Raw genomic sequence first — 26,915 nt, 5'->3', positions numbered from 1 at the left:
GCTTTGTCCTAGCTGACATACATTCTTGTTTTTTTTTGTTTTTTTTTATGATTTGCTATTTTTTTGCCATTAGACAGTACAGTGCTTTTACCTAATTGGCCACAGGAATTGAAAACATCCTTTACTGTGACAGTATTTCTTTTAGTGTGGACTTTATGCCAAAGTAGCTAAGATGAACCTTATGTCTCCTTGGTGCCACCAAACATCGACAAAGCTTTATGATCAAACGGCCCAACTTAAGAGAGAATTTACATATAGCTGGTGCAACAGGCTGCTCCTACTTAAAAAAGGATCTGTTCACCATTGGCAGTACCTTTCCCTTCCTGAGCAGACGTCTGATCTCCACTCTGTCCAGATGCCAGCCTGGGTTGACCCCCCGGTTGTCATGGCCGATCCGGATTTTTTCAATCACATCTCCCAACTCCTCTAGCTGCACAGAAAGCAGAGCACATCACTATATGAACACTGCATTCAGTATTGTATTTACTGTAGTAAATACAGTCATGGCCTTGCTGTTCTTCATTGGTCCTCTACTTCTACTTATGTATGTGTTTATCACTATACACTGTTATTGTACCTCAACAATAAACATGTCCTCAGCTCCTCTCTCAAAGTACATCCTCCTCTCCCTCTTGTTCACACACAGAGACTTCTGCTGGGTGCACACTGCATCTCGTCCATACAGCACAATGAAGACATCTGCATCCGTACCGGCTCCAAATATGTCACTTGTGAAGATTTTAATTTCATAAGGAACAACTACAAAATGAAAACAAATAGGAAAAATAACCATCAAATGAGAAATATCTGCATTTTTGTGAGTGTGATGTAGACTGTCATGCAATGACATTTTACATGGTGTGTAAAGCTCCGTCTGAAGAGGATTAGGGAACAGGTCCCTGACGATAGCTCCATCATCCTCCCCTTTATCCAACCAACGGCCGCAAGGGAAGCGCAGTTTCTGTCCAAGAGACGGGGCATCAATCTCCACCCAGTCAAGAAACCAGCCTGCTGATCCTCCTCCTTAAACATCGACACACATTATTGTGGTAACGCATGTAGACTCATTTGCATTATTCACTGCACAGGCTGGCCGTCTGTCCTACTGTACCACAGTTGTCATGTCCAACACGTAGCTTCTTCAGTGGTCCTATGTCCACAGCTTCCACGATGAACTCATCAATCATACCCCGCTCAAATTTATTCTTATGAGTCTTTGAAGCCTTCAGGTTAATTATCCCTGCAGACGCACATATTATAGAGCAGTTTAATCATTTATATAAAAATGCACACAGATAGGCCTATCAATGCGTAGTCTGGAGTTTTACCTGTGTCATCCTTGGTGCCGTACAGGGTCACAAAGACATTAGCATCAGTTCCTGCGTACTTTTTGTCACCAGTTTTTATCCTCATGTTGTAAGTTGTTGACATGGCTATGATAACAAGAATTCAGAATGAATGAAACATAAGGCAATCTTGTTCTTAAATATTGCTCCTATATATTAATTTAAAAAAGACAAAATGTCTTCTTCAGAAGTCTCTTTCATTTTTCAGTGTCTTCAGCCATTATGTTGCTCTCACCTTTCTGTTCCAGACCAAGTGTGGCCTCAGAGTCTTCCTCATCATCATCATCTCCTTTCCTCATAAAGGCCTCGTCCACAGGAACAAGCTCCCTAGCAAGCTGTCCATCATCCTCATCAACAGCCAGCCAGCGTTTACAAGGGAAAAAGTACCTGAAACAAAACATATACCGAATGTATGTTCCGTGCAGTGTGCAGCCTGCATCGTACCAATACAATAATCTCTGTTTAGTCTATACTGTTAAATGTTTCCTTGACCAAAAAGACAATGGGCATCTCGAGCTACATGGATCCCAAGTCTCCACAAACAGGTCATCACTTAACCAGAATGTATCGGAGTACCATTTTACACCACACAGTGGAGCTCTACAGACATTTTATGTGCATAGGCTCTGTCTGCTGATTAGGATGATGTTGTTTTGTGAAACCTGTTGCAATGATCTGGTGTCTAGAATGACTCAACAGGGTGTAAATAATTTCTTATCTATGAAATAAATGATTGATAAACCATATTTTGTAATTAAATGGTTAATTCAATTATTCATGGCTTTGTGTGAAGATGCAGTTGCACATCTATATCTGAATTTAAGTGCTGAGGGATCTTTTTTTCATTCTAATAGGGCTGCAACTAATGATTATCTTCTTTGTCAATTAATCTGTCAATTGATTTATTGATTATTGGATTAGTTGTTTGGTCTATAAAATCTCGGAAAAGGGTGAAAATGGAGATCTGTGTTTCTCAAAGCCCAAGATCACATCTCAAATGTCTGTTGTTTTGACCACAACCCAAAGATATTCAGCTTACTGTCACAGAAGGAAAAGGAACTAGAACATCATATTTAAGAAGCTGGAATCAAAGACTTTTGACTTTTTACTGTAAATTACTGTGTTTCAAACTTTATTTATTTGTTTGTTTGTTTTCTTTTCTTTTAATTTCTTTCTTTCTTTCTTTCTTTCTTTCTTTCTTTGGGTTTGTTTGATGCTAGTTCCCCCAACTGTACTGTGTTGTGTCAAACCATTTAACTGATTAACATATTAGCTGGTGATTAAATGAGTTGGCAACTAATCAGTTAATCGTTGCAGCTCTACTTTCTAATGTTGTCATGACTTACGTTGTGTCATCTTTGTTGTCTACAATCTCCACTCTGTCCAAAAACCAGCCAGCACTGGCCTGACTATTGTCATGTCGAATCCTCAGCTTCTTCAAGACCCCTAAGTCAACTGCTGTGATGTTGAAAATGTCCTCCTGGGTCGCACGTGAACAAAACAGTGACAAAGGGTCAAGAAATGTCACAGGTCTCAGTTTAGCTGTCCACAAGAGTGTCATTACTTATTTATTTAATCTGTATTTAACCTGCAAGGCTCCTTAGATCCAATGATTCTTTGACAATAGAGGGTAATCCAGGAAAACAGAATCAGTGATCACAGTCGTGATCATGTAGAACACATCAGATCAATAAATCTATATTACATCATCTCATTAAGTAAAGTAAACACATATTCCAAAATTAGACTGTTATTTCAACACATATTAACAGTCAGATTATCAAATAAAAAAGAGCACATCTAGAGCTGAAAGAAACCAAGCTTACTTTGCCTTTTTCAAATTTGTTCAGGTTGTTTCCCTTCCTGAGCCGTCGCTCCCCAGTGTCGCCAGTCTCTCCATAGATGTTGACGTAAACATTGGCATCAGTCCCAGCCCCCCACATGGTCCCAGTAAAGACATGAACCTCATATGAGTTCACTGTCAGAGAAAACACCGTTAGACACAGTCAGAACATCACAATTAGTGGCATCGATACAGGTATTTTTGTAAACAGTGTTTTTCCCTGCCCACACCCCAAAAATACCATCCAAACACACTTAATAACCTCTTAAGACCCAAACTATTGATTGGTATGCATTTTTAATTTCTCCTAGCTATCTGGGATCAGTACCCTATAGGTTTAAATACTAAATATTGTCAATGATAAAAGTCCCAATATCCTCAAATGAGACAATAATAAAGTTCCAATGTCCTCAATACAGTACTTCCTCATTAACAGGGTCTTAGCTTGTTACAGTTGCTAAAATCAGTCAAATTTGTTGCCATATCAAACTACCAACATTTTTAATCATAAATAAACAAGTTTCAACCATTACATTTAATCAGGTTTTGGACCTTGTCCACTTTTGTGTTGGGATCGGCTGCAGACTGACTTGGCTGAAGAGATGGCTGCCATCTTGTTTTTACATGGATCAGTGTATTGGGCTCTTACTACCACTAGATGGCACAAAAAGTGTCCATGAACAAGGACAACAGGTCTATGTTAAAGTTATAGTTGGTAATCCTATTCAGAAACACTTTCTGTTATACTGGGTAAAATGGTCCTTCCACCCTGAGAGTAGTCAATACATAATGTGTTCAGAAAAAGGAATGAAAAAAATCAGACCTCTGTGGCAGCTGCAGGCCTGTAAAAACTGTGACCAATCCCTGCCATTCGGTGCGAATGGAAAGAACCAATCAGATGCCTTCATGTTTCGTATTGCCTGAGCTCCCCTCCATCCCTCCCTCCCTCCTCGCACTCATCACATGTCACCGTTGCCGGAAATATTCAGCACTCCTCAGCAGAAATACTGAGTTAGCAGGAGTTTGCTGCACAAAGGCAGAGAAAATGCAGCCAAAAGTACCACTTTCAGTGTTACTTGTAACGGCTCACCCCACTAAACAGGCTGAGAAGAGAAAGTCAGAGGCAGAAAAGGATAAAGTGAGAGGACAAACCAGACATCAACAGCAGTCCAGCTTTTGAACGGTGGAGACAACTGAGGGAGCTGAAGGGCCTGAAAAGTGATGCAGAGGTTGCTGTCTTTCTGTTGGACAGGTAATTATTTGTTTGCTTTGGGGGATTTGTTATTTTACTCGGCTCTCCTCTGCTCTGCTCACTGCAGGCTGCGCGTTCAGGCATGTCTGGGCTCGTGGCTTTGGACGGAGCACTGACGGGAGGGGGAGCAGGGGGTGGAGCTTAGAGGAGGTGCCGTTTTCAAATCTTGCTAGCTCTCCAACATTACCAACTATAGCTTTAAGTAGGAGGAAGTATAAGGTCAAGTAAACTCAAAATGTAATGTCCTTATATGAGGACACAGGGTCTCAGGAGGTTAAAAAAAATCTCTGTCCAAATAATAAGCGCAAAAACACAAGTGAAGAGCTGTATACAGCGTGTCAAACCAACAACCAACGAAATAACTCTAACCCTAAAGCCATGCAAAAGGAGAAGAATAATATGGCCTCTGTTGCTCAGTATTGCAGAGGCGTAACTGTACATTTATGTGAAAACATGTAAAAAGTCCTGTAAGCAAGGTGAGAACTACATCTGCCATTACACTAATTGCCACTTTTGTGATCTATAACGCATTTTGTGTGTGGACAAAAGGCCAAAACGCATAAAAGTTTTCAAAAAACTCGTGTGGACAAGGCCTGAAACTATCTATCTAGCATTTGGAAGCAAATACCAGTGGATCAACACATTACATTCACACTCTGATTACCCTCCAGGTCTTCATTGTCGTCAGTCAGCAGCTCAACCACAGTCTCCCCATCCTCCTCATCCCTGGCCAGCCAGCGGTTACACGAGAATGTAAATGCCTCCACCACTTCCTGCAGCTCCTCAACAATCTCCACCTCCTCCTCCTCTTCTTTCTTCTTCTTTTTCTTATCCTTCTTCTTGTCTTTCTTGGTCTCCTCTTTCTTCACCTCAACCTGTACCATAGCCATCGTCAGCCTCTTGACGTCCACTGTCTCCAGGAACCAGCCGTCTCCGATACCCTTCCCATCATGGTAGATACGCATCTTGTAGATCTTACCGACATCCAGAGCCTCAATCTAGGTTGTGTGTTTGAAACAGTGGTCAAACCAAGGACTTAAATCTTCTGTATACATTGACATAACATGACACAGGCTTTAAATAGACCTTGAAGATCTCCGTGGTGCCACGCTCAAAATTGTTGGAGCGGCTTTTGAGAGCGATGACTTCGGTTTTTCCTTCATCTCCGTAGATCTGACAGAAGACATTGGCATTGGTGCCACCTGCACGCACATCCCCTGTGACCACTGTTACTTCATAGTTGATCACTGTTATGACAGAAGGAAAGATTATGTAGAGCAGAGCAGTATGTTTCAACTCATAACCACTGATTTAATTCTGACTGTACAGTACTTTTAATATTGTTGTTATTTACATTGCTCAATTTCCAAGACCTCACTGGGATAGATCTCAACTTCCACTTTCCCATCAGCCTCGTCTTTACAGAGCCAGCGGTGGCTCGGGAACATGTACTCCAGCCCATGAACTGGTACAGAGATCTGTACACTGTCCAGAAACCACCCAGCCCGCAAACCCTCATTAGTGTGACCAATCAGGAGACGGTTGATCTGTAAGCAGAGAGGACAAGATAGGAAGAAACAGAATCAGGAAACACGGATATAGTTCGAACTGTAAACTCTCTGTGACATGTATTCATGGCTTAAGAACTTGCCTTTCCGATATCAAAAGTGTCAATAGTAAAGATGTCAGTTTGTCCCGTCTCAAAGTAGTTCCTAAGGTCGTTGTCAGAAACTGCCAGTATCATCTTGCTGGTATCACCCTTCTCCCCGTACAGCTTGACAAACACCCTGGAGTCCGAGCTGGCCCCATTCACACTGCCCGTCTTGATTGCTATGTGGTAGCTGACATCTTGGGAGGACAGATGGATGGAAATTAATGTCATTTATATAAACATTGAAAATATATGTTGTCCTCTTTCAATTTGCTGAACCTATCCTTGATTGAAAATGTTATTAATGCACTCACTGAAGAGACGCAGGCCTTCTCCAGCTGGGACTAACTCCCGGACAATCTGTCCATCATCTTCATTACGATCCAACCACCTAAAGAAAAACACACAGACAGGAACAAACTCTATCCGGCAGCAGACCTCACACCATGTTATTTATTAATTTAAAACTTTTCATCTATAGATATGGAAACATATTCATTTTAAACAATGAATAGGGTAGAAAGGGTAAGACCCAGATGTTCAAATACACTGGTTGGAGCTACACATTATAACAATTATATTTGCCAAGTCTAAGTTTTTACATAATGCACGACCTTCCATTTAAAATCTATACATTTTAAGTAGCCTAAGACAGAGTCCTGCATGGGTCTGATTTTCAGACCAGCACCACGACACACAATACCGCAACGGCCCCACCAGCCACAAGTAAGACCAATTAGTTCCGCAACCTGACCCGAGGACATAAGATTCGCGGCCCGATCCGAAACCACAAATCCTGTAATAGCCGTTTAAAGTGATCATTTTGGGACATTTCATACATGTTAAGCAAAAAAAATATTTTTACATAAACAAAGGTTATTCATGATATATAATTCAAATAAACATTTTTTGCCTGTTCTCATAAGAATCAGAATTAGCATGCCTGTTCCACACCTGAAGGGGATTTTTGGAGGGGAGGTTTTTCCTTATCCGCTGTGAGGGTCAAAGGACAGAGGAATGTCATATGCTGTAAAGTCTTCTGAGGCAAATTATGATTTGTGATATTGGGCTTTATAAACGAAACTGAATTGAACTGAAGTGACTGAATCTCATATTCCAGCTGGCGCAGAAGACAGGACCGACACATAACGTCAACAGCCAGAAGATAAAAAAAAGTTAAAATGTTGTATTAAATTGTTATTATTTTCACTTTACTATCATTTATAGTATTATTTAACAGTGACAATTGACCTGCATGTTTTTTGTTTAACCCAGAACTGAAATAAAATTAAGACAAAATACCACCAGCAGATTTTTTTGTGACAGGTACCTGGAACTGATACAGGACTCTGGCCTATGATTATTGATTATCATGAGGAATTTAAATCTCCTAAAAATAATGTGATTCATTTGAAAATAATCACATAACAGTACAAGCAACACAAAACACTCAAACAACTGTTCCACTTTGTTTTGCATGGGAAGCTACCACACCTCTCCCTTTTAACAACAGTACAAACAGACGGACAGACAGGAAAAGCCTCTTTCAAGATGCAACACTGCACCTTAGCCTTGCGGTTTGGCTCCAGTTACAGAAGAAGAGAGTTGGCTGACCAATGTGCATTTAGTACCTATTTGTAGTGGCAAACTCATCCATCAGCTGCCTAACTACTTAAACACACGTCATGGGAGTACTAGTAAAGGTAAGCATGGCCGATTTATGAGGTTTTTAGGGCTGTTTGGATGATTTTGTTCAGCTGTTTGATGTTTTAGTGGGTTACAGGTTAAATAATTAATAAGAAAATTTAACATACACTTATTTGCTTTCTTGCCAAGAGTTAAATGAGAAGATCAATACCAATCTCAGATAGGAGCAGTATTGATTTTGTAACACAGCTCGCTGCAGACAGCGTATAACTGTTTTCCCCAAAATACCAATCTATTCCTTTGAGTCCTTTAAGTCCTTCCTTTAAGTCATGTGGAAAGTATTACTGTCTTGCCTGAAACAGGGGAACTCAATGGCCATACTCTCCGGCTGGCCCTCCTCCCTGACCATCACCTTATCAAGGTACCAACCACAGCCTCCACCACGGCCATCGTGACCCACACGCACTCTGCGCACCTGGCCCAAGGACACCGCCTCAATGAGAAACTCATCGTGCTGAAGGAAAGACAGAGAGAAAATGGGTTAAAGATGTTTGCAGTCTTTTCCAGACTGTCGCTTTCTGCTGTGTGTATTAATGTTGCACTCACGTTGCCCTTTTCAAATTTGTTGACATTGTTTTTGCTCATAAACATAAGTCTCTCCCCTGTGTCACCAAGGTCACCGATAATGTTGAGGAAGACGCTGGCGTCAGTGCCACTGCCACTGACGTTACCGGTGCAGATGGTGACACGATACTTTATCACTGAATAAAACAAAGGGACAAGGACACTCATATTATGTTACATAAAACACCTGCATTCACACAGAGTTTGAATATCTGTATGTCCTGTCCTCTGTGTGTTTCTTACAGGGCAGTGGCTCATCGATGAGCGCTCCGGTAGCTGGAAGCTCTCTGACAATCTCATTGTCGTCTTCATTGATATCCAACCAACGGCCACATTCAAAAGAATATTCCTCCATCGTCAGGGTCTTGAGCAAAGTGACCTGCAGAAAGTCACAGCCTCATGTGTCGTCATACACGTCTTCATCTCTGGTTCATGACCTGACCCTCAGACAAATACAGACTGAAGCAGTGACATTAACATGCATTTTCCAAACAATTAATACATTTCTGAGATCAAGTGCAAGATTAAACTCTAATTCAGTGTAGAATTATGTGCTAAGAAGGGACGCGATACAACAGACTTAATAGCTTACACTGACAGGTCAGACAGACGGCCTCACCTTCGCTAAATGCCAGCCAGCGAATGGATGTCTCTTCTCATGCCAGATGCGCAGTTTCAGCAGTCTTCCAATGTCTGGCATTTCAACCTACAGTGATCAAAAATCTTAGGAGTGTAGACCAGTGTAAGAACTTAACAGTGGAAGACAATGTGATGCCCTCAGTTTAACAGATGATCCAAGGCCTACCATGAATTTATCAAGCTGGGCCTGTTCAAAACTGTCCGAGTTGTTTTCCAGTTTGATCTCATCAGACTTGCCCCTCTCTCCATAGATCTGCAGAAACACCTGGGCATCTGTCCCTGCCCCCTTCACATCTGATGTCAAAATCCACAGGGACCATGGGTACTCTGGAGTAGAAGAAGAGTAGATCTGACAGTTGGCTAGTCTGTTACAAATTAAAAATGCTCTTAAAGGTTCAGTGTGTAAGATTTAGGGCGATTTAGTGGCATCTAGTGGTAAGGATTGCAGATTGCAACCAGCTGAAACTTCTCCCAGTTAGAATTTGGTCAATGTTCATTGTTCAGGAGGTTTTTTATTGTAAACCGAATCATCCACAGAGGTGTAAAAACCAGCAGACCAGGTGATTAAAACCAGTAAAAACACCAAATAAAGCAGACGTGAAAACGCAAATAGTGTTTGGTTTTTCCATCCTGGGCCACTGCAGAAACATGGTAGTGAACATGGCAATCTCCAGAAACAAGAACCCACTCCCTTTGTAGATATAAACTGCTCTTTCTAAGGTAAGTCACACGATCTGTCGCAAATGCACACGCTCTGGTTCACAAATATAATGTTTATGCAAACTTGTAATATAAATTCGGAAATGCACACGCTCTGCTTCACAAATATTATTTTGAGGCACACTTGGAATATAAATTCACAGATCATGCGAATCGCTGAATGTGCATTTACAAACTGCTTCTCATTTGTGAACCTCTCTACATTTGTGAGAGAAATCTGTGTGATGAATTTTGAGACTCCCCTGACGTTGCACACTTTTAAACCAGTCGCAGAGCTACTGAGCTACTGTTTGCAGTGTTCAAACAAGAGGCGCTAGACTGAAACGGTGGAAGAGACATGGATCAATCTCAACCTGTAAGTAACACATTTATCTTATTATCCCCTCATTGTAAATCATGCAATGTTATTGAATTATAATGAGTTGAAGCGTTCTGCTTAGTCAAGTAACATGTTTGAATGAACATAAACTATGAATACACCCTATGTAAGGAGCCATAGAATTGGCTGAAAGTGAACACACCTGATTAACTGATGAATCTGTCAATCAGAATCATACATTTGATTGACAGATTTATCAGCCAATGGTGACGTTCGTTGACCTGTGACGTCAGGGGAGTCTCAAAATTCACCACACAGATTTCTCTCACAAATGTAGAGAGGTTCACAAATGAGAAGCAGTTTGTAAATGCACATTCAGCGATTCACATGATCTGTGAATTGATATTTCAAGTGTGCCTCAAAATAATATTTGTGAAGCAGAGCGTGTGCATTTCCGAATTTATATTACAAGTTTGCATAAACATTATATTTGTGAAGCAGAGCGTGTGCATTTGCGAAACAGATCGTGTGCATTAGTGAGTCCGAAATACAACTGTGAACCAGAGCATGTGTATTCGTGAGAAACCCTGCGTGAGTTCATTCATTATGAGACTGATCTGACCCCATAAAAATCAGAAGCCAACGTGTTTTCAAATCAGATTTAATTCAATAAAATACTACTACTACTATGTTTTTCTTTCAGTGATTAGAGATCTGTGAGTTGACTAAAGACACCTACTCTTCTGTTTTTTCTGCCTTAGAGAGACCATCTCATACAGCTCCCTCTCAATCAGTCCATCCGCCTCGTCCTCGTCCAGCCACTTCCCGCAAGGAAATGTCTGCTCGATGCCCGTAAATGGACAGTATATTACCACCTGGAGGGGAAATGGGAGCTTGGTGGGTGAATGACACTTTGAGAATCACTCTGTTATCAAAAGCAGAGGTGTAGTACCTTTTCACAGTACCATCCAGCACCAACAGCCCCGTTGTCATGCCCGATGGTGACTCTGCTGAGCGGGCTGATGAGTTCACAAATCTCCACGTTGAAAATGTCAATAAGACCACGCTCGAAAGCGCCACCCTCCAGGAATACTTTGCCGCTGTTCTTTAAACCCTTGGAGCCGTGCATGACCATGTGGATCTTAGAGTTGGTGCCTGCACCCCTCACATCTCCAGTCATCACCTGCACATTGTATACGATTCCTAAGTAGATGCAGGAATATACACACAAAAAAAGCAATTTTATGAATGAACTCTGATGGAATGAGATGTAATAATAGTGTCAGACCTTATATAAAGCTGATCAGTGGCTTGTGTTGCTCTCACCCATTGGCTGCACGGATCCAACCAACACATCTCTCTGTATTTTGCCATCACATTCATCCATGGCAAACCAGCGATTAACTGGAAACTCATACACTTCTTTATTCCCCATGTCATCAATCACTACCTGGAGAGACACATTACGCACCATCATGAGTGTTTTTATGCATGTGTACATGTCAGTAAAGACAATCTGTGCACATGTAGACTGAACATACCTTATCTAGAAACCATCCAGCTGATGAACCTTTGTTGTTGTGGCCGATGGTGATTTTCCTTAGCCGACCCAGGTTTGGCGCCTCTATCGTAAACTTGTCCTCTGACCCGCGTTCAAAGTTGTCTTTGTCACTGTCCAGTCGTCTCTCTCCTTTCATAATAGACAAAGCATTTTGAAACAGGAGTCACACTGAAATCTTTGTCATAGCTATTGGTGATGTTAAATAAGAATCACCTGCGCCCAGCCTTGAAATGATTAGCTAATTGATAGATTACTTGACCAATAGGAACTGATTCCCCTACTATTTTGATGCTCAAGTGATTGTTTAAATGAGCTGTATGCAACATTCAGAGCGGTATGGCAGTAAACCACTTCTTGTTAAGTAAAGATAACTTGGAGTAATGGCATCCTGAGAATAAAGTCACACTCCCTCTGTGTGTGTTGTAATCTGAGCTTTTCTGTTTTTTGCTGTGGTAGACAGTCTGGCTGAGTCTCTGTGTGTGTATCCCATTAGCTAGCTCATTGCTTCTGCTCTGTACTGGGCTAATATGGCTGTTATGTGCTGTTATCATGACTGTGTCATTGCTGAAGTTGCAGCAGCGCCCACCCTCCTGTATCCCCCCAAGTAACAATGTTAGGTCTTGCAGCACTTTTGCTGTTGTTAGTGCTGTTTATTGAGTTAGCACTGTTAGCTGCTAGCTGCCAGCTCAGCCACCTCCATGTTGAATGTCACATACAGCTCCTTTATGTCACTTATGAAGTAAGAAATTATACTATGCCAAAATGTGAGGGTTTACCAGTTCCCTGCCTAGATCATTGTAAAAGTAATATCTTTTTTGGTCTGAAAATCAGAAAAATATGCCAATTGAAGATGTCTTATTAAGTTTGGGGATATTGTTCAAAATGTGGTTAATCAGTTACTAAAAAAATGATCAACAGAACACTCAATAATGAACAATTATCATTAGTTGCAGTCCCACCTGTGTCACCATTCTCTCCAAAGATGTTTAGGAAGACATCAGCATCAGTTCCACTTCCCTTCATGTCAGCAGTGAACACACTCACTATGTATTTATTTACTGAAAAACATGAAATACAAAACAGGAAATACCGTGATTTATATAAACAATGCATCAGAGAGGCAAACAGTGCAGTAAATGTTGATTATCAGTATCATCCAGGATCAATTTCCTGCCAAGTAGCACAATTTAATCATAATTAAATGGACTTTTCTGTTGTCATTGGCAGGTGCCTTGTTAATCCACCCTCGGATGGTTTCCAGGTTAAATATTCATAACACCGTGCGTGTGTGTGTCTCTGTATGTGTGTGTGTGTGTGTGTGTGTGTGTGTGTGTGTGTGTGTGTGAGTAACAGCCATATTGCTCTGACCACTCCCTCGCAGCACTGTGCCCTCACGTCTTTATCTGAGCCTCGGCTTCACAACGCTCTGCTTGACTGACTGCAGGTACTGAGATGTTAGATCACATTGCAGCAGAGGACACATGGGCTGGTTTACCTGAGGATTATACTCTGATGGAATTCAATTACAAAATGAAACAGTAGGAAGATCTGTTGGCTATCAGGCGCCTTTGTGTCCCTCTGGCCAGACACATGGTTATACATTTCTTATTGCAAAAAATACAACCCGTCTGACATTAGTGTCAAATTTATTCTGAGGAGATAGTGTCATTAACATAAGTATTAGAGCTCTTGGACTGTCTCATTAGTTGTCAGCTGACAAGGCTTATTTTATTTTATCTTAAAACTGGTCTTTCTGGTGAAATTTTCAAACTCATTGGTTTCTCTGCAATGTGTTGGAGGTATTTGGAATTTTAATCAAATGTTATCCCTTTAAACCTTTGAGAACCTTTGTGTCTGCTTTGTGTTATGCGTTTGTCCCAGAGTGACCTACATTTCGGGACGTCCATGGGGTTCAGGCTGCCCAGCAGGTCCCTAACAAACAGGTTGTCTCCCTCCTCCCGACTTAGCCAGTTGTTGCAGGCGAAATAGAAGCGCAGATGGGGCCGGTTCATGTCGGTCACCACCACTCTGTCCAAGAACCAGCTGGCGTTCATCCCTGTGTTGTCGTGCTCGATCCTGGGGAGTCAACCATCATAGTGTGACATGAATTCACCCTGTAGGTAATCACAAATGAGTTTTCCACATCAAATGCACCGATGCCTTTGTTCTGTTTTTCAGTTTGCTTGAATTTCTGGTAAATACCACACAATAGAGATAATGGATTGTTTGAGGAGTGAATGAGATGGGGTAGAATAACACAATGAAATATATCAGCAAGCAAGATCCAGGCACATTGTTTTGCCATAATAGATGAATTAAATAACCTTTAAAGCACAAGAATCGCATGTGTGAACAGAGTTCACCACAGACAGTAGGGAGAAACATGAGGACTTGCACACAAAGGTTCCTGAGCTGTATTCAAACCTGCTTTCATATTCATTAGATTTTTGTTGTACCAATCATTCGGGAGTAGTTTGATGCCAGTAATCATCTTCTGCCAGCGCTCACACAATAAAGACAAAAAACAAACAAACAGGAGAACAAAAGCAATGCCAGCTCTCTCAAAAGCTTGGACATGTAATATTGCACTCATTTCTCGGGTAGCTGCTCCAAATGTCAACAGATGAGTGTATAGTATAATAATACAACTCAAGACCTATGGCTAATTTTGTTTCAAGGTTACTGCATCGGAAAATGAGTTGAAAATTCTCCAGCGTTAAAAGCTGTCAGTTTCTAGGTTAGTGGTCTAAAACACTTTGGTATCCCTGTCTATTTTCATGTGCTATTACTACAGTCCTGAATAGAATTTGAGTGAATGGATGGATTTGCTCTCCTTTGCCAATGTCGACAGCAACATTGTAGAAGCATTCCTAATCTTTGAAGTAGTAGTTTGACAATACAATTGCAACTGAAGGTCCTCCTACCAGTCCTTTAAAGAGCTCTCAAACATATCACACAAATGTTATCAATGGATGGAGTTTGCTCAGTTATTATTCGGATGGATTCAACATGTGAGATAACAAAAATAGGTAATTATTTTAATCCCGTATGGTGCCTTCATTGATAAGATCATAACATATCAGGTATGGAGTTAATCTGCAAATGCTCCGGTTCAAACGGTTTGATGAATGTCAGTTTTTGTAGTTTTCAGTTTTTTGCTACATGATTGTGTTGATGACTCATGGCTCCTGTCAGCCAGTTAAGAGGAGTGAGGAGCAGTCTACTACAGTACAAACAGTCAATTGTGAATCATCACAACCATGAGAGGTTCTTGAGCATGGATCAGGTCGTACATGTGTACACAGCTGCAAACAGACAATTACACACACCCACATATGCAAACACACACATACATCAGGGATAAAATTGCATTTCCGTGGACATTGTGTTGGGACTGTTTTGTCAAGAAACTGTCGAACATGCTGAGGGAAATCAACACTTTCATAGTTCTTAATTTTCTTTCTGTAATCTGACTCATGTTTCCTGCTGCCTCGTTTCACTGCTCATGTGCGGCGGCTATGATGTAACCCAGCCTCCTCTGGAGTAAGACCCTAACTCCCAACAACAGATGGAGCTTAACCTTCTGTCACTGGACGGGATCCTTTGATGGCCAGCAACACAGCTGGAAAATAAGTGAGAAATGTGTCTGTGTGATCCGCTCTGTAAGCCGCTCTTACCCAGTGTGAGGTAAATGTGAACTGTGATGTTGTCAGTGACCTGTAGCTGCATTTTGCAGCCATGCAAAAAGCAAAATAAGTATTAAAGTATATATTATTCATAAGTTAGCAGAAATCACAGTCAGCAGCACAGTGTGGTTTTCTGTCACATGAACTTTGTTGTAAAGTACCTCAGCTTCTTCACAGGCCCCACGTTGTGTGTTTTAATACGGAAAACATCAGTCTTATTCTTCTCAAATGCAGTTCGGCTTCTGTGAATTGGAGACACACAGAAAATGTCAGAATTTGGGAGACAGATAAGTTGTGTGTGTGTGTGTGTGTGTGTGTGTGTGTGTGTGTGTGTGTGTGTGTGTGTGTGTATGTGAGAGAGAGACAGAGAGTGATGCTCTATTTGATCAAAAGAGATTACATGAGTTGAAGAAACACAGTCCAGACAGACAACTGAAGTGAACTCTGGAACAGTAAATTACATCTCCTGACTGATCCGGCTTAGGGTACCCTGGTGGTCTCATGGCAGTTGTATAATCTGAAACCTCCTGAGGCTCCCGCCTCCTCCTCCTCACGTACTCTTACCCCTCACAGAGATGAGCCGAGCCTGCGTGCACAGAGGACCCCCCTTGCCAACCACAGCGAATCAGACACCCTCTTTTCCATTAACAGAGAACACATGCTTTTGTCTCTGACCCACATTTCCATCTGTTCTCATCTCTCTGCAATATTCAACTCAAAAACAGAGCCAAGGCTGGCATAATTAAAGTGCATGGTGTCATGTGCTGTAAAAACAAAACTGCCAAGAGTGAAATACTGTCCAGCACACATGAATACATGCCCTCGTTCTGCGTTTCCGCATAAATCACCTGTAAGACAATGATGGGGAGACATTGACTGATGTGAAAAAGCAAACGCAATGCAAACTTTGGCATTCATGCAATTTGAAATTGTTATAATCACAATGAATTTCCAAAGAGTTGCATTTCTTAATCTGCCTCGATTGTTCAATCGGGCAAATATGCTTGGAGACATAGCAACCCTCCCTTACCTGTATTATGTTATAAAGTTTGAATTTGTCATTACACAATACAGGCAGGACCTAATATATATCGGAGTAAGGTGAAACTCCTTACTATGCTGTATGTTCATTATATGACAAAAGTGACTCATCAACGTCCATGTATGGTATTTCATCAGCTGAGCAGCAGTACAGCCACACAGCATGGAGATACTGAATACATAGCATGTTGATGCTGTCCGAGGTGGATGAATGGGACCACCACAAGGTGTGGGTGACATGTTTCAGTGTGGCTTACAATACGTTGGTATATCCTATACGCTGCACAGGTAACCCTATCTGTCAATCAATGTGTGCAGAGATAAAGGGAGCCTGCTGCTGATAAGATCCCCTGAGAGTCATTTGATCATCCACAGAAATGACATCGTGGTCTTCTTTCATTTGCCTCTGAATGAAAAGAAGACCGGCCATGTCACATAGTTCCTCCTTACTCCAGATATTCTGTGTCCGACATTATAAACCACTGTATAGAGGAGAGATTCCTGCGCCACAGCCAAACCTTTTTGAACTTGCGCTGCTTCTTTGACATCAAATGACTTTTCAAGTTTCAGGTTTTAACAAATAGGTTAAAGAGATGCTCAGATTGCAAATAGATCTTGTCTTTATTCATGGGCTCCACAGGTACCAGGTAAATGTTGAGCAGGAATGCTCCTCCATACAGTGTTATGCACAATATAACTCAACACAAGGACAGAATCATAACCATCCTTTAGCAGACTGATTAGAAAATACCTCTTTTCTGTGCTGAAGGATCAAAGAAGAATAGACAAGGTTAGAAGTTAGCAGCTGGTATTGAAGTAGCTAAGCTTACTCATTATATAAACTGAAACCAAATTGACTCGAAGCAACACGTAAACAGTGGCGTCCCCAAGGGAGGGCACAGGAGGGCCATGGCCTCTCTGATACATTTGTTGGCCCCCCACCCAGCGAAAAGAATTGGAGGTCGACATTACTGTTTTTAAGAGATTGTGGCGTACTTTTTTTTGTTTTTGTTTTTTTTTCCAACCTTGTCTGGCACCAACCATGTTGGCATACCTTGTTGGGAGGGGGGCCAAAATAACGCTCAAACATTATGCTAAATTTTGGCAAGGGAACAGCTGGCATGGCCATTTTCAAAGGGGTCCACTGAACTGTCACTTCAAGATATCTTAATGAAAATGGGTCCGTTGAGTACACTCAAGTTGCACCTAAACCTGAGTAGTCTTGTTCCTGGTAAATATTGTGGTCCTCCTAATCAATGTATCGCTTCAAACCAAAGTTGTATACTTGTTTTTTGAAGAGCTATCAATAGCCTAACATGTTATATTACTGATAACACATTGAAACAGGATTGGTGTGGAACTCAAAATGTTAACTGTACCTGTATTAGTGTGTGTACATCAGGTAATTAGTAATATTGTGTGAAATAAGAAACCAAGTATATCAGTATGTGATTCCTTAACTTTTCATATTATAATTTTTCAGTGAGCGTATATATATTTCAACAGCATGATAGAAATCCTAAAATTCATTCATGGTTGTTGGTTTTGTTGTGCAACCCAAGATTTTCAGTGGCCCCATCTGGTCACCCCTATGAAAACTTTCTGGGGGCGCCACTGTACATAAAACCTGATATAGTAAGTGCAAACAAATCAGAGCCAAGTGAGTCATTGAAACCTGATTTAGAGTTGTAAAGGCAATATAATAACCAAAGTGTACTATAATTCAATGACATCAGCATAAACTTTTTAAAACTCACTTGCTTGCCAGGTGGACTTTGGGCGTGACTCCAAACTCTCCAAAAAGGGTGACAAACACATTAGCATCTGTCCCGGCTCCCTTTACATCACCAGTGATAGTGACCACCTCATACACTGAAAGAGAGAGGAGAGTGGAGATTAGACAGAGAAGAAAATGTCGACTCTGTTGTTTATGTCGCATTGGATTATGATTCTGAAATAATGACAGCACGTGTACGGAATACTTAGGTCTGACAAAGACTTAATAATTCAAAAAGTAAAAGGTTGAATAAAAGGACAAACAAAAAGTCACATCCTCAGACAGTGTCCAATAATCTATAAACATTAGGGAGCATTAAGTTTCCTTCCATGCACGGTTGCCAGGGAATTCAATGCGGCGAATCTGCAGCGAATCCATGTCTGGTGTGATACGCCAGCCAAGCCTCTCTCACATTTCACAAATGTGTCTCTTTGTCTGACCAAGCCACTGAGTTGATGGAGAGGTAAACAGGATGAAAACTCAGCAGTCTGTAGAATCTGCTTCAGTGTGTGTCATTTAAGGATGTTGTATGGAGGAGGGGGAGAGAGGAGAGGGCACACACATCTGAAGTCACTATGTGTTTACATTTTTGGATGGCAAAGGTGGTCTGATGGTCAACCACTTTGATCCAGACTGAAATGTCTTTGGCACAGACTTTCATGTGCCTCTCTAAATGAACTGTAATCACTTTAATGATATCCAAAATTTATATCTGCATCTGGCATGTTAGCATTCCTAAGTTAGCATTAGGCTAAAAGCACCACTGTACCTTTGTACACCCTCGGAGCTGCTAGCATGGCTGTAGATTGTTCGTCTTGTAAGATGATGTAGCTCATGCTTGTGTCTATTGTTTACCTACAAACATGCATCATGGTCTACATAATCACTCTACTTATTTTGTGTGAGTCACTTTTCACTCAGCTTTTGTCACCGTGAATCCAATGAGATGATAATGACTCATCAAAGTACTTGTAATGGTCAACACACACTCAAAGAGTGTATTTTTTGGAGAGGATTTTAAAAGTCACACCTGTAAAGCCGCCTGTGTTAGGGTTACGGGAACAACATTAACTCTTCAGTAGGAGCTTAGTCTGTGATTGGCTGTTGCCTGTGACTCAATAGCTGGGCCTATACAGGAGGTAATTCTATAGTCCTGCTGTATTACTGAACGTAAACGTAAACTCCTGTGGTTATGTAAGAGAGATTGGAAGGTATGGGACACTGTCTGGGACATTGGGTCCAATTGAATTAGAGAGAAACAACAGAGGATAAAGTGCCCGGTCTGAACAGAGGTAGAGTGTGCTTTTAAGGGCTGGTGGACTTGGCTCTCTGTCAGGTATCCTGGGTACACGTTAAAAAATTGAGAGGACTCTGGGAGTAAATATGTTGAAAGTATTTAAGATGCATTAAAAACACCCATCAAAGAATGCATTAAGCAGCTAGAAGAAAAGGATCAATTGTCAAAGGGAGACACGCAGAAGAAGCTTTGGTAGGAGACACAGACAGATTACCAACAAACATCTAGGAGAGGAGGAAAGGAGAGGAGACTTGATAAAGAGCAATTTGACCAAAGTCCGATAGGGACATGGATATCTAATTAACAGTGAGCAGAGCTATTAAAGTCAGATTAAAGAGAAAGAGAGACACCTGATAAAATCAGATAGACAGTGGACTGGTAAAACTGAGCCCTGATAAACTCCTCGGAGTGTCAGAGGCCTGAGTGAGCCAGTGAGGTAAGAAAGACATGTACACAAGCATGTATCACTACTAAATAATGATACCTGCTGCTCCTTTCATAATCTGCACACAGATCAGGAGCTACAGGCACATTCCAAGCAGCTACTTGTGTTAGCAATTACATGGGTGTGAAAATGCTAAAAAAAAAAATCACAGACATGTCACAGTTTCAGCACTCAGAGTCAACATGATGGGGGAAAAGATATGGAAAGCTTTTAAGCTCAGATGCATTTATGTGCAATTTCCTCATTCAAAACAGCTTTCAATACAGCTGAGTGCCTCACTTTCCAAACGTTCCTTTAAGGCAATCCTGTCTCCTAAATGTTGCATTTCTATACAACTAATTTGTTTTGCCAGTAAAAAAAATGCTGCCTTAGACCAGGGTTTGCATCCCAACTCAATTGTGTGACAGAAAACACTTCCTTTCTTGTATTTTCAACTCACTGTTGACTCCTTCAATATTAAACCACAATCTTTTGCTGACAGTAACTAGAATGGTTTAGTCAATATCATCCTTTGTTATGGGTGGATACTGTATTGTAACAGCAGGTATTGTCAGACAAACGAATACAGTAAGTTTACAGGGAACACTTTTCAGATACTTTGAGTATTAACATTTGGTGACTTTGCAGATACATTTATTAAAAACGTTTCATCATAATACTGATGGAAAAATGAAATCTGGGTGGAGTTACATTTCTCTAAATAAGCATTTGCAGTTGTAAATTAGTAATATAAATTCATAACAAAAAAATTCTTGGAGACAGAGGGTTGTTTATGTGCAAGATTGGCAGCCTGGTGGCCAACAGAAAACGTTGGCATCATCCGGCCATCCAAGCCATCCTTTCATAACCACTTATCCTCTTGAGGGTCGTGGGGGGCTGGAGCCTATCCCAGCTGACATTGGGCGACAGGCAGGGTACACCCTGGACAGGTCACCAGACTATCACATGGCTGAAACATAGAGACAGACAACCATTCACGCTCACATTCACACCTACAGACAATTTAGAGTCACCAGTTAACCTGCATGTCTTTGGACTGTGGGAGGAAGCCGGAGTACCTAGAGAAAACCCATGCTGGCACGGGGAGAACATGGCTCCTTCCTGGGATTGAGCCAGGAACCCTCTTGCTGTGAAGCTTCCCTTGTTGGCATTATAGGTTTCTGAAAAGTATGAATATATTGAATTTGTTTCATACGTATCATATTGTTTATGACATGACGTGACATAATATATGAGCTAACTTTGTCATGAGCAGTAGAAGGGATGGTGTGTTGTGATTTAGTGAGTCATTGCTGTGTTGCTATCGGCTTCTTCGGCCCAGTCGTGGGTGTCAGTGGACGCAATACTACGATTGTGGTGTACCTGTTTTTTTGTTGTTGTTTTTTTTACCAAGAATGCCCTTGCTGCTTTTCCTGCCTGGATTGTGTGCTCCAAATGGGGTACTCAAAGCCAAAATGTGATCTTTTTCTAACCATTTTCATGCCTAAACCCCACGTAGACCACAGCATTGTTGAAATGTAAAGTTTCAGTGAATCCGCTACATAATACTGTGCAAATGCATCAAATTGTATAAGCAAATTTAGTCTTAGTCTATTGACACGTAGAAATTTCCTGTCAATATTTCCATCGCTTAAGTAGCTACATCTGTGTTTGTACCTATTCCATAAATCACCCTGCCGCCACTTTTCCCCCAACTAACCAAACAAAATACTATTTTGAAGTCTTCTGGGGGATCTGGTTCCCCCATTCGAGAACCTCTGTGCTTTAAGAAAGCTCCCCCTGGCTCCCGGCCCTGCCTCTAGCCCTAGTGGTTTTCCCAGCCCCGGTGACTGGGACGGCACCCAGCGCCTGTCTGCTCCCGAGCTTCTGTTTGGCTCCATTCATGTGGAACATAACTGAGCTTTCACCCAAGAACAATCACAGAGGGAGTCCCCGGGGTGCTCCTGCTCAGAGCTGAGGGAACTGGAGGAAACCTGTCGTAGAGATCTGACCAGTCGGGACAATCCAACAGGTAAATATATATGTCTTGTAACTGACTGAGACCTACCTGAAATACATGTGTGGCTTCTCTGCTTGCTCTATGATGTCAGATCCTTACCTTTCTTTTTATAGTACTCGTCCTCGTATCCATCGGATGAGTCTGTGTGGTAGTTCAGCAGCTCGCTCTGGTACATCGCACCATAGTCCACCTGTTTATTTTTGGATTTTTTCCCCTTTTTCTTCTTGTCTTCGTCACTGTCAGCCGATCCCTTCTTTGCCTTCTTCTTTTTCTTTTTCTTTGAGTCCTCCTCCTCTTCCTGCTCCTCGATCAAGGGCTCCTCATCATCATCATTGTGAGACTTCTTCTTCTTCTTTCCATCTTTTGACTTCTTGTCCTTGGATCCCATCTCTCCCTCTCCCTCTGGATTCTCTGCAGAGGATTTCTTCTTCTTTTTCTTCTTTTCCTCCTTGGCTCCCTCAGTCACTTCCTCTTTGAGCTTCTCTGATTTCTCCTTTTTGGAATTGGTAGTGGGGTCATTATTGTTCTGCTCTCCCTCCTCAGCTTCATTTTCAATCACAGCACCGGCTTCAGCATCCTCATCTGGTTTCTTTTTCTTCTTTTTCTCTTTTACTTTGTCACCTTCTTTTTTCTTCCTCTGTTTCTCCGGGGCCTCCTGATTCTCAGAGGTCTCGGCGTTCTTGTGTTTCTTCTGACTAGTCTCCCTTTTTGTGGTGTCCCCACGGGTCACATAGTTGCTCCTCTCCTTTAAATTTGGCTCACTTTCCTCCACTTCGTCATCGACCTCTTCGGTTTCTTCTGAAGCTGTGGATTTTTTCTGTTTCGACGGCATCTTTTATTCATCCACTTCCCTGGCCTTTAGTTTCGTAAGTGCTGCCTTGAGTTTCTAATGGTGAAAGACAATTCATTTGACCCTTGGCTGCAGAGAGGTGCTGGGATCGTGGGGCTCAGCAGCGTGGGCCTGTGTGTGGCTGCAGGTCTACAGACTCAGGACATGCAGAGGGTGCATTGGCTGCATGGGCGTCCCCTACCTTTGCAGTATATGGCCATATGACTAACACACACTACTCATGAAAAATTACCGTCACCTCAACACTCACGTGACCCATGGGAGAAAGCCCTGTGAAAAAGGAGCCTTGCACAGAGAACTTATCCTCTCTGCCACGGCACTCTCCATTATTCATGGTGTTAGGATCGCTTTACGGGCCGGGGGCGTCTCGCTTTTACCTGCAGTCACACATACACAGACAGATAGACAGACACACACACACACTCACACTCACACACACACACACACACACACACACACACACACTCACACAAACTCTCCCTTACAACTACTCCTCTTTGTTTATCCTGACATAACAAAGTGTAGCAATGTGTACAAATCACATGAAGTACAAAGAAGCACCTGACTTGCAATATATTGACTCTTAAGATTTATCACAGATGGGTAAATATCCATGCAGCAATGATTTATTTTTGCCATGGCTGCTTTTAGCATATATCACTGTCCAGCTAAAGGATGGTTAATATGCTTTTTAGTTTGAGTTGGAGATTGATACTACTCTCATACATGTACACTTAACATGCAGCTCGAGCCAGCCAGTGGTTAGTTTATAGCTTAGCTTAACAAAACACCTGGAAACAGGAGGAAACAGCTCTGGTTCTGACCAATGCAACTAGTCCTTACAATTATCACACCTCCCATTGATTGCAGAGCTGAACGCTCCACGTCCTTCTCCATAGCTTGCTCCACAGCACCCCAACATGTCCCCTAAAATGATAATGAAAGTGTAATATTGTCTGGAGAAGTAACTGTATTAAAATCTACACATTTAAGTATTTAGCATCTGTTTCTGTAAGAGCTCGAGTGTAAGATAGAAGCTGCACTGTCCTTCCTCATCTGCATAATGACACTTTAATATTTTGGCTCCGAAAATATGATTCAACCAAATTTACTGAGACAAGGTTAATCTTATATCATGGTTCAGTAAACTGCTAATTGAAGTAACTTTAATATCTTGGAAATTTAATTCCCATTGTGGATTTTCAAGACAACTTAAATGTAAGACTAGTCAAGGTGCCAAGTAGAAATATGCATCACATTTTCCTTCCATTATTTGTTCAGGGGGGATAAAATGCTTTGAAATTATGGACAATCAATTAATTTAGTAAAACCTAAAATCATAAAAACAATGTTGAGTTGTTTACCCAGCACAGTTGTAGGCCTACCTATTACATGAACTAATCCAGTGTATATCAGCTTTAAAACTAAGAAGAACACAGAAAAGGTTTTGCAGGACTTCAGTCTTTAGCAACACTGTTTGTATAATAGCACACATTTCTCTATGCAATTTTTGGTTGCAGTTCCATCACACTGGCGTACACATCTGCACCCAGGAGCCAAATCATCCCATTAGCGTTATTGCTGCCACCTGACACCAGATAATGTAGGCATCAAGGTGAAGGGCAGAGTTTGGTCATATTGATCTTTCAACATCAGATTACCCAACACACAGATGACAGCAGAGAGTCAAACCTCATTTGACCCAGTTCAGTGCAGAATCATCCCCGTAATACAAAGGACCAAATGCTACATAATTCCTTTATAATTACATTTTTAACATTCATGTAATAAAAATGTATCATTCTTATTGTCCTGCAGACCAGCAACCTGGGCCAGCATGTTCTTTTTTTCTTACTTTCCCCTTGTGTTCAAATAAAGTAGAACTGCATGTAATGTCATGAAACTAAACTCACCTGAACTTGCTTGTGGCAAATTGTTTTTCCAAGAATCAAGTCATAGCTTTTCCATGCATATTTTTGTTTGTTTTGGTCTGTGTCTTTTTGGGTCTTTTTGTGTCTGTCGATGTTTTATCTCTCTTTGGGATGATCTTGTGTCTGTTGTCTGTCTCTTTGTGATCATTTTTGTCATTCTTGGTAATTTTGTGTCTCTCTCTCTGTAGTCATTTTGTGTTTTGTGGGGCTTTTTAGGTAATTTTGTGCCCTTTTTTGTCATTTTGTGCTTCTTTGTAGACGTTTTGTGTGTCTTTGTGATCATTTTTGTGTCTTTTTTCATAGTTTTGTGTCTCTTTGTAGCCATTTTGTGTCTGTTTTATGCATGGGAATACTCTGCTGCTATAAGTGTTGATGATGTGAATGTGCAAACTTGACCAGCATTAACTCCTGGACTCAGGTGTTCAGAAATAATCTGATCAGATTTCAGATATTGGATTGGATCAAATCTCACAAATGGGTTGTTCAAAGGAAAAAAAAAAGATTCTGAAATCGGATTAGATTTTTGACCGTCAGTGTGTATTGTTCAAAACCTTCAAGTAGGACTGGGATATCTTTCATCCAAAAAAACTGGGATTTTCTCATTCCAGCAGAAGGGTGGGTTCATGGTGAATTTCAGGAACAAATGCACTAAAACTTTTAAATTGGTCAAATATATGCATATTTAGTTATATTTTGAACTTTGCTAACTATTTCAATCATTGACAAAGCCAATAGTAAGGGCTGGCTCAGGCTTGTTTTGGACCAGCCCCTAGTTAGGCTGACATAGGCCTAGTCTGAAGGGGGACCTTCTGTAATACACTGAGCCCCTTCTCTCCTTCTCTCCTTCTCTCCCTCTCCTCAGTTTCTGAAATGTTGGTTCTTCTTCATTTGCTGACATTCCCGCCGTATTTCTTTAGCATATCACTAACTCGGCTTCTCCGGAAACTTTGTGCTCCACTGTCTGCAGGTTACCTTGTATCGCAGCTATGTCTGGATCATGTGTCGTGGTTGTGCTGCTGCCATGGTCCTGCCTGATGCCTGCTTGATGATACAGTTATTACAATATTATTTCTAAAATCAATGTTATTGTAGCTATTGTCATTACTGTCTGCCCTGCATCTCTCTTTGTCTCTGTCTCTGTCTCTCTTGGTCTCTCTTGGTCTCAATTTCTCTGTCTCCATTTATGTATCATTTTGTGACATGGATCACTACACATTTATGTAGATCTGTTCTGTATGACATCTATTGCACATCTGTCCATCCTGGAAGAGGGATCCCTCCTCAATTGCTCTTCCTGAGGTTTCTATCAGCTTTTTTTCCCCATTTAAGTGGTTTTTACTCATCTGCTGTGAGGGTCCAAGGACAGAGGGATGTCACATACTGCAAAGTCAAGGTGCCAAGTAGAAATAAATTGACGCAAATTGTGATTTGTGATATTGGACTTTATAAATAAAATAAAATTAAAAATGTTTGTTACTTTTAGCTGATTCAGCTTCTTTGCTGGCTTGCTATAAAACTTCATATTTCCATAGTGTGATTATTACCTTGTGATTGAGTGGTGAGTGGTCAGGTGTTGAGGGTCTCCATGTGGTCAACCATAACAAAGCCCAGTGACTATCAGAGCATGTATGATATATGGTTCTGATATCCTCCTGAGTCAATGTGTGAACATACATAAATATACTTTTTTAAAAGATTTGGGCAGATATCAGTGTAGAGACAGATTGGACATGGCCACAGAAGGGGAAAGAGAGAGGAATAAAGTGAAAAATTACAAATTAATTGAGCAAGCCCACCATCTTCCACCATACCCTAAGTGCAGAAGTTCAGTTGAATATAACTGTCTTTAATATTAAGCTATAGCTGCCATTATAAAACTTAAATTGCTTAACTTCTGCATCTTTATCTTTCTGTCTAAATTCTAACGGGATTCATTCACTCTTGTTATGCTTGCCGACAGGGTAGAAATTGAAGACCTCAACAGCTACAGTACAACTCAGATATGATCTGCTATATTCCCCACCACCCTCTGCTGAGTGAGTCAGTGAGAGGACACTGACACCACTGCTTAATAATTGAGGTGTTGACAGTAGCTTTGCAGAAGAGCTAATTGGAGAAGACAAAGCAGAGGTTAACTGGCCTGAAATGAGACAGTTAAATTAGCATTGTGTGTGCTCTGTGGCCCTTTCTAAATTGGGAAGCATATTAATGACTCATGTTATGTGGCAAAAGTATCTATTATTAAATAAAAAAGATTGGATACCTTTGGTACACACACAAAAATAAT

The 26,915-nt window shown here is 41.2% G+C and overlaps 1 protein-coding gene across 1 annotated transcript in view; it reads right to left on the bottom strand.

The window, feature by feature from the left end:
- Positions 1-22,679, bottom strand: part of LOC125905934 (lipoxygenase homology domain-containing protein 1-like) — a 36,289-nt gene extending 13,610 nt beyond the window's left edge. Inside the window, exons 1-27 of the mRNA XM_049604262.1 lie at positions 21,947-22,679; positions 18,087-18,201; positions 15,450-15,530; positions 13,494-13,678; positions 12,562-12,660; positions 11,583-11,731; positions 11,368-11,491; positions 10,994-11,244; positions 10,781-10,916; positions 9,169-9,329; positions 8,983-9,069; positions 8,607-8,742; positions 8,346-8,500; positions 8,093-8,253; positions 6,407-6,483; positions 6,093-6,289; positions 5,796-5,988; positions 5,528-5,688; positions 5,106-5,439; positions 3,173-3,324; positions 2,693-2,826; positions 1,582-1,733; positions 1,329-1,433; positions 1,112-1,240; positions 856-1,023; positions 578-759; positions 314-430 (exon numbers count right to left, since the gene is read on the bottom strand). Of these exons, the coding sequence (XP_049460219.1) occupies positions 314-430; positions 578-759; positions 856-1,023; positions 1,112-1,240; positions 1,329-1,433; positions 1,582-1,733; positions 2,693-2,826; positions 3,173-3,324; positions 5,106-5,439; positions 5,528-5,688; positions 5,796-5,988; positions 6,093-6,289; positions 6,407-6,483; positions 8,093-8,253; positions 8,346-8,500; positions 8,607-8,742; positions 8,983-9,069; positions 9,169-9,329; positions 10,781-10,916; positions 10,994-11,244; positions 11,368-11,491; positions 11,583-11,731; positions 12,562-12,660; positions 13,494-13,678; positions 15,450-15,530; positions 18,087-18,201; positions 21,947-22,679 (4,674 nt within the window). The remainder of the gene's footprint in view (positions 1-313; positions 431-577; positions 760-855; positions 1,024-1,111; positions 1,241-1,328; positions 1,434-1,581; positions 1,734-2,692; positions 2,827-3,172; positions 3,325-5,105; positions 5,440-5,527; positions 5,689-5,795; positions 5,989-6,092; positions 6,290-6,406; positions 6,484-8,092; positions 8,254-8,345; positions 8,501-8,606; positions 8,743-8,982; positions 9,070-9,168; positions 9,330-10,780; positions 10,917-10,993; positions 11,245-11,367; positions 11,492-11,582; positions 11,732-12,561; positions 12,661-13,493; positions 13,679-15,449; positions 15,531-18,086; positions 18,202-21,946) is intronic.
- Positions 22,680-26,915: the final 4,236 nt, after the last annotated feature.

The sequence above is a fragment of the Epinephelus fuscoguttatus genome, linkage group LG18, assembly GCF_011397635.1.
Source record: "Epinephelus fuscoguttatus linkage group LG18, E.fuscoguttatus.final_Chr_v1".
NCBI classification, from domain to species: domain Eukaryota; kingdom Metazoa; phylum Chordata; class Actinopteri; order Perciformes; family Serranidae; genus Epinephelus; species Epinephelus fuscoguttatus.
This window is presented reverse-complemented; position numbering and strand designations above follow the sequence as displayed.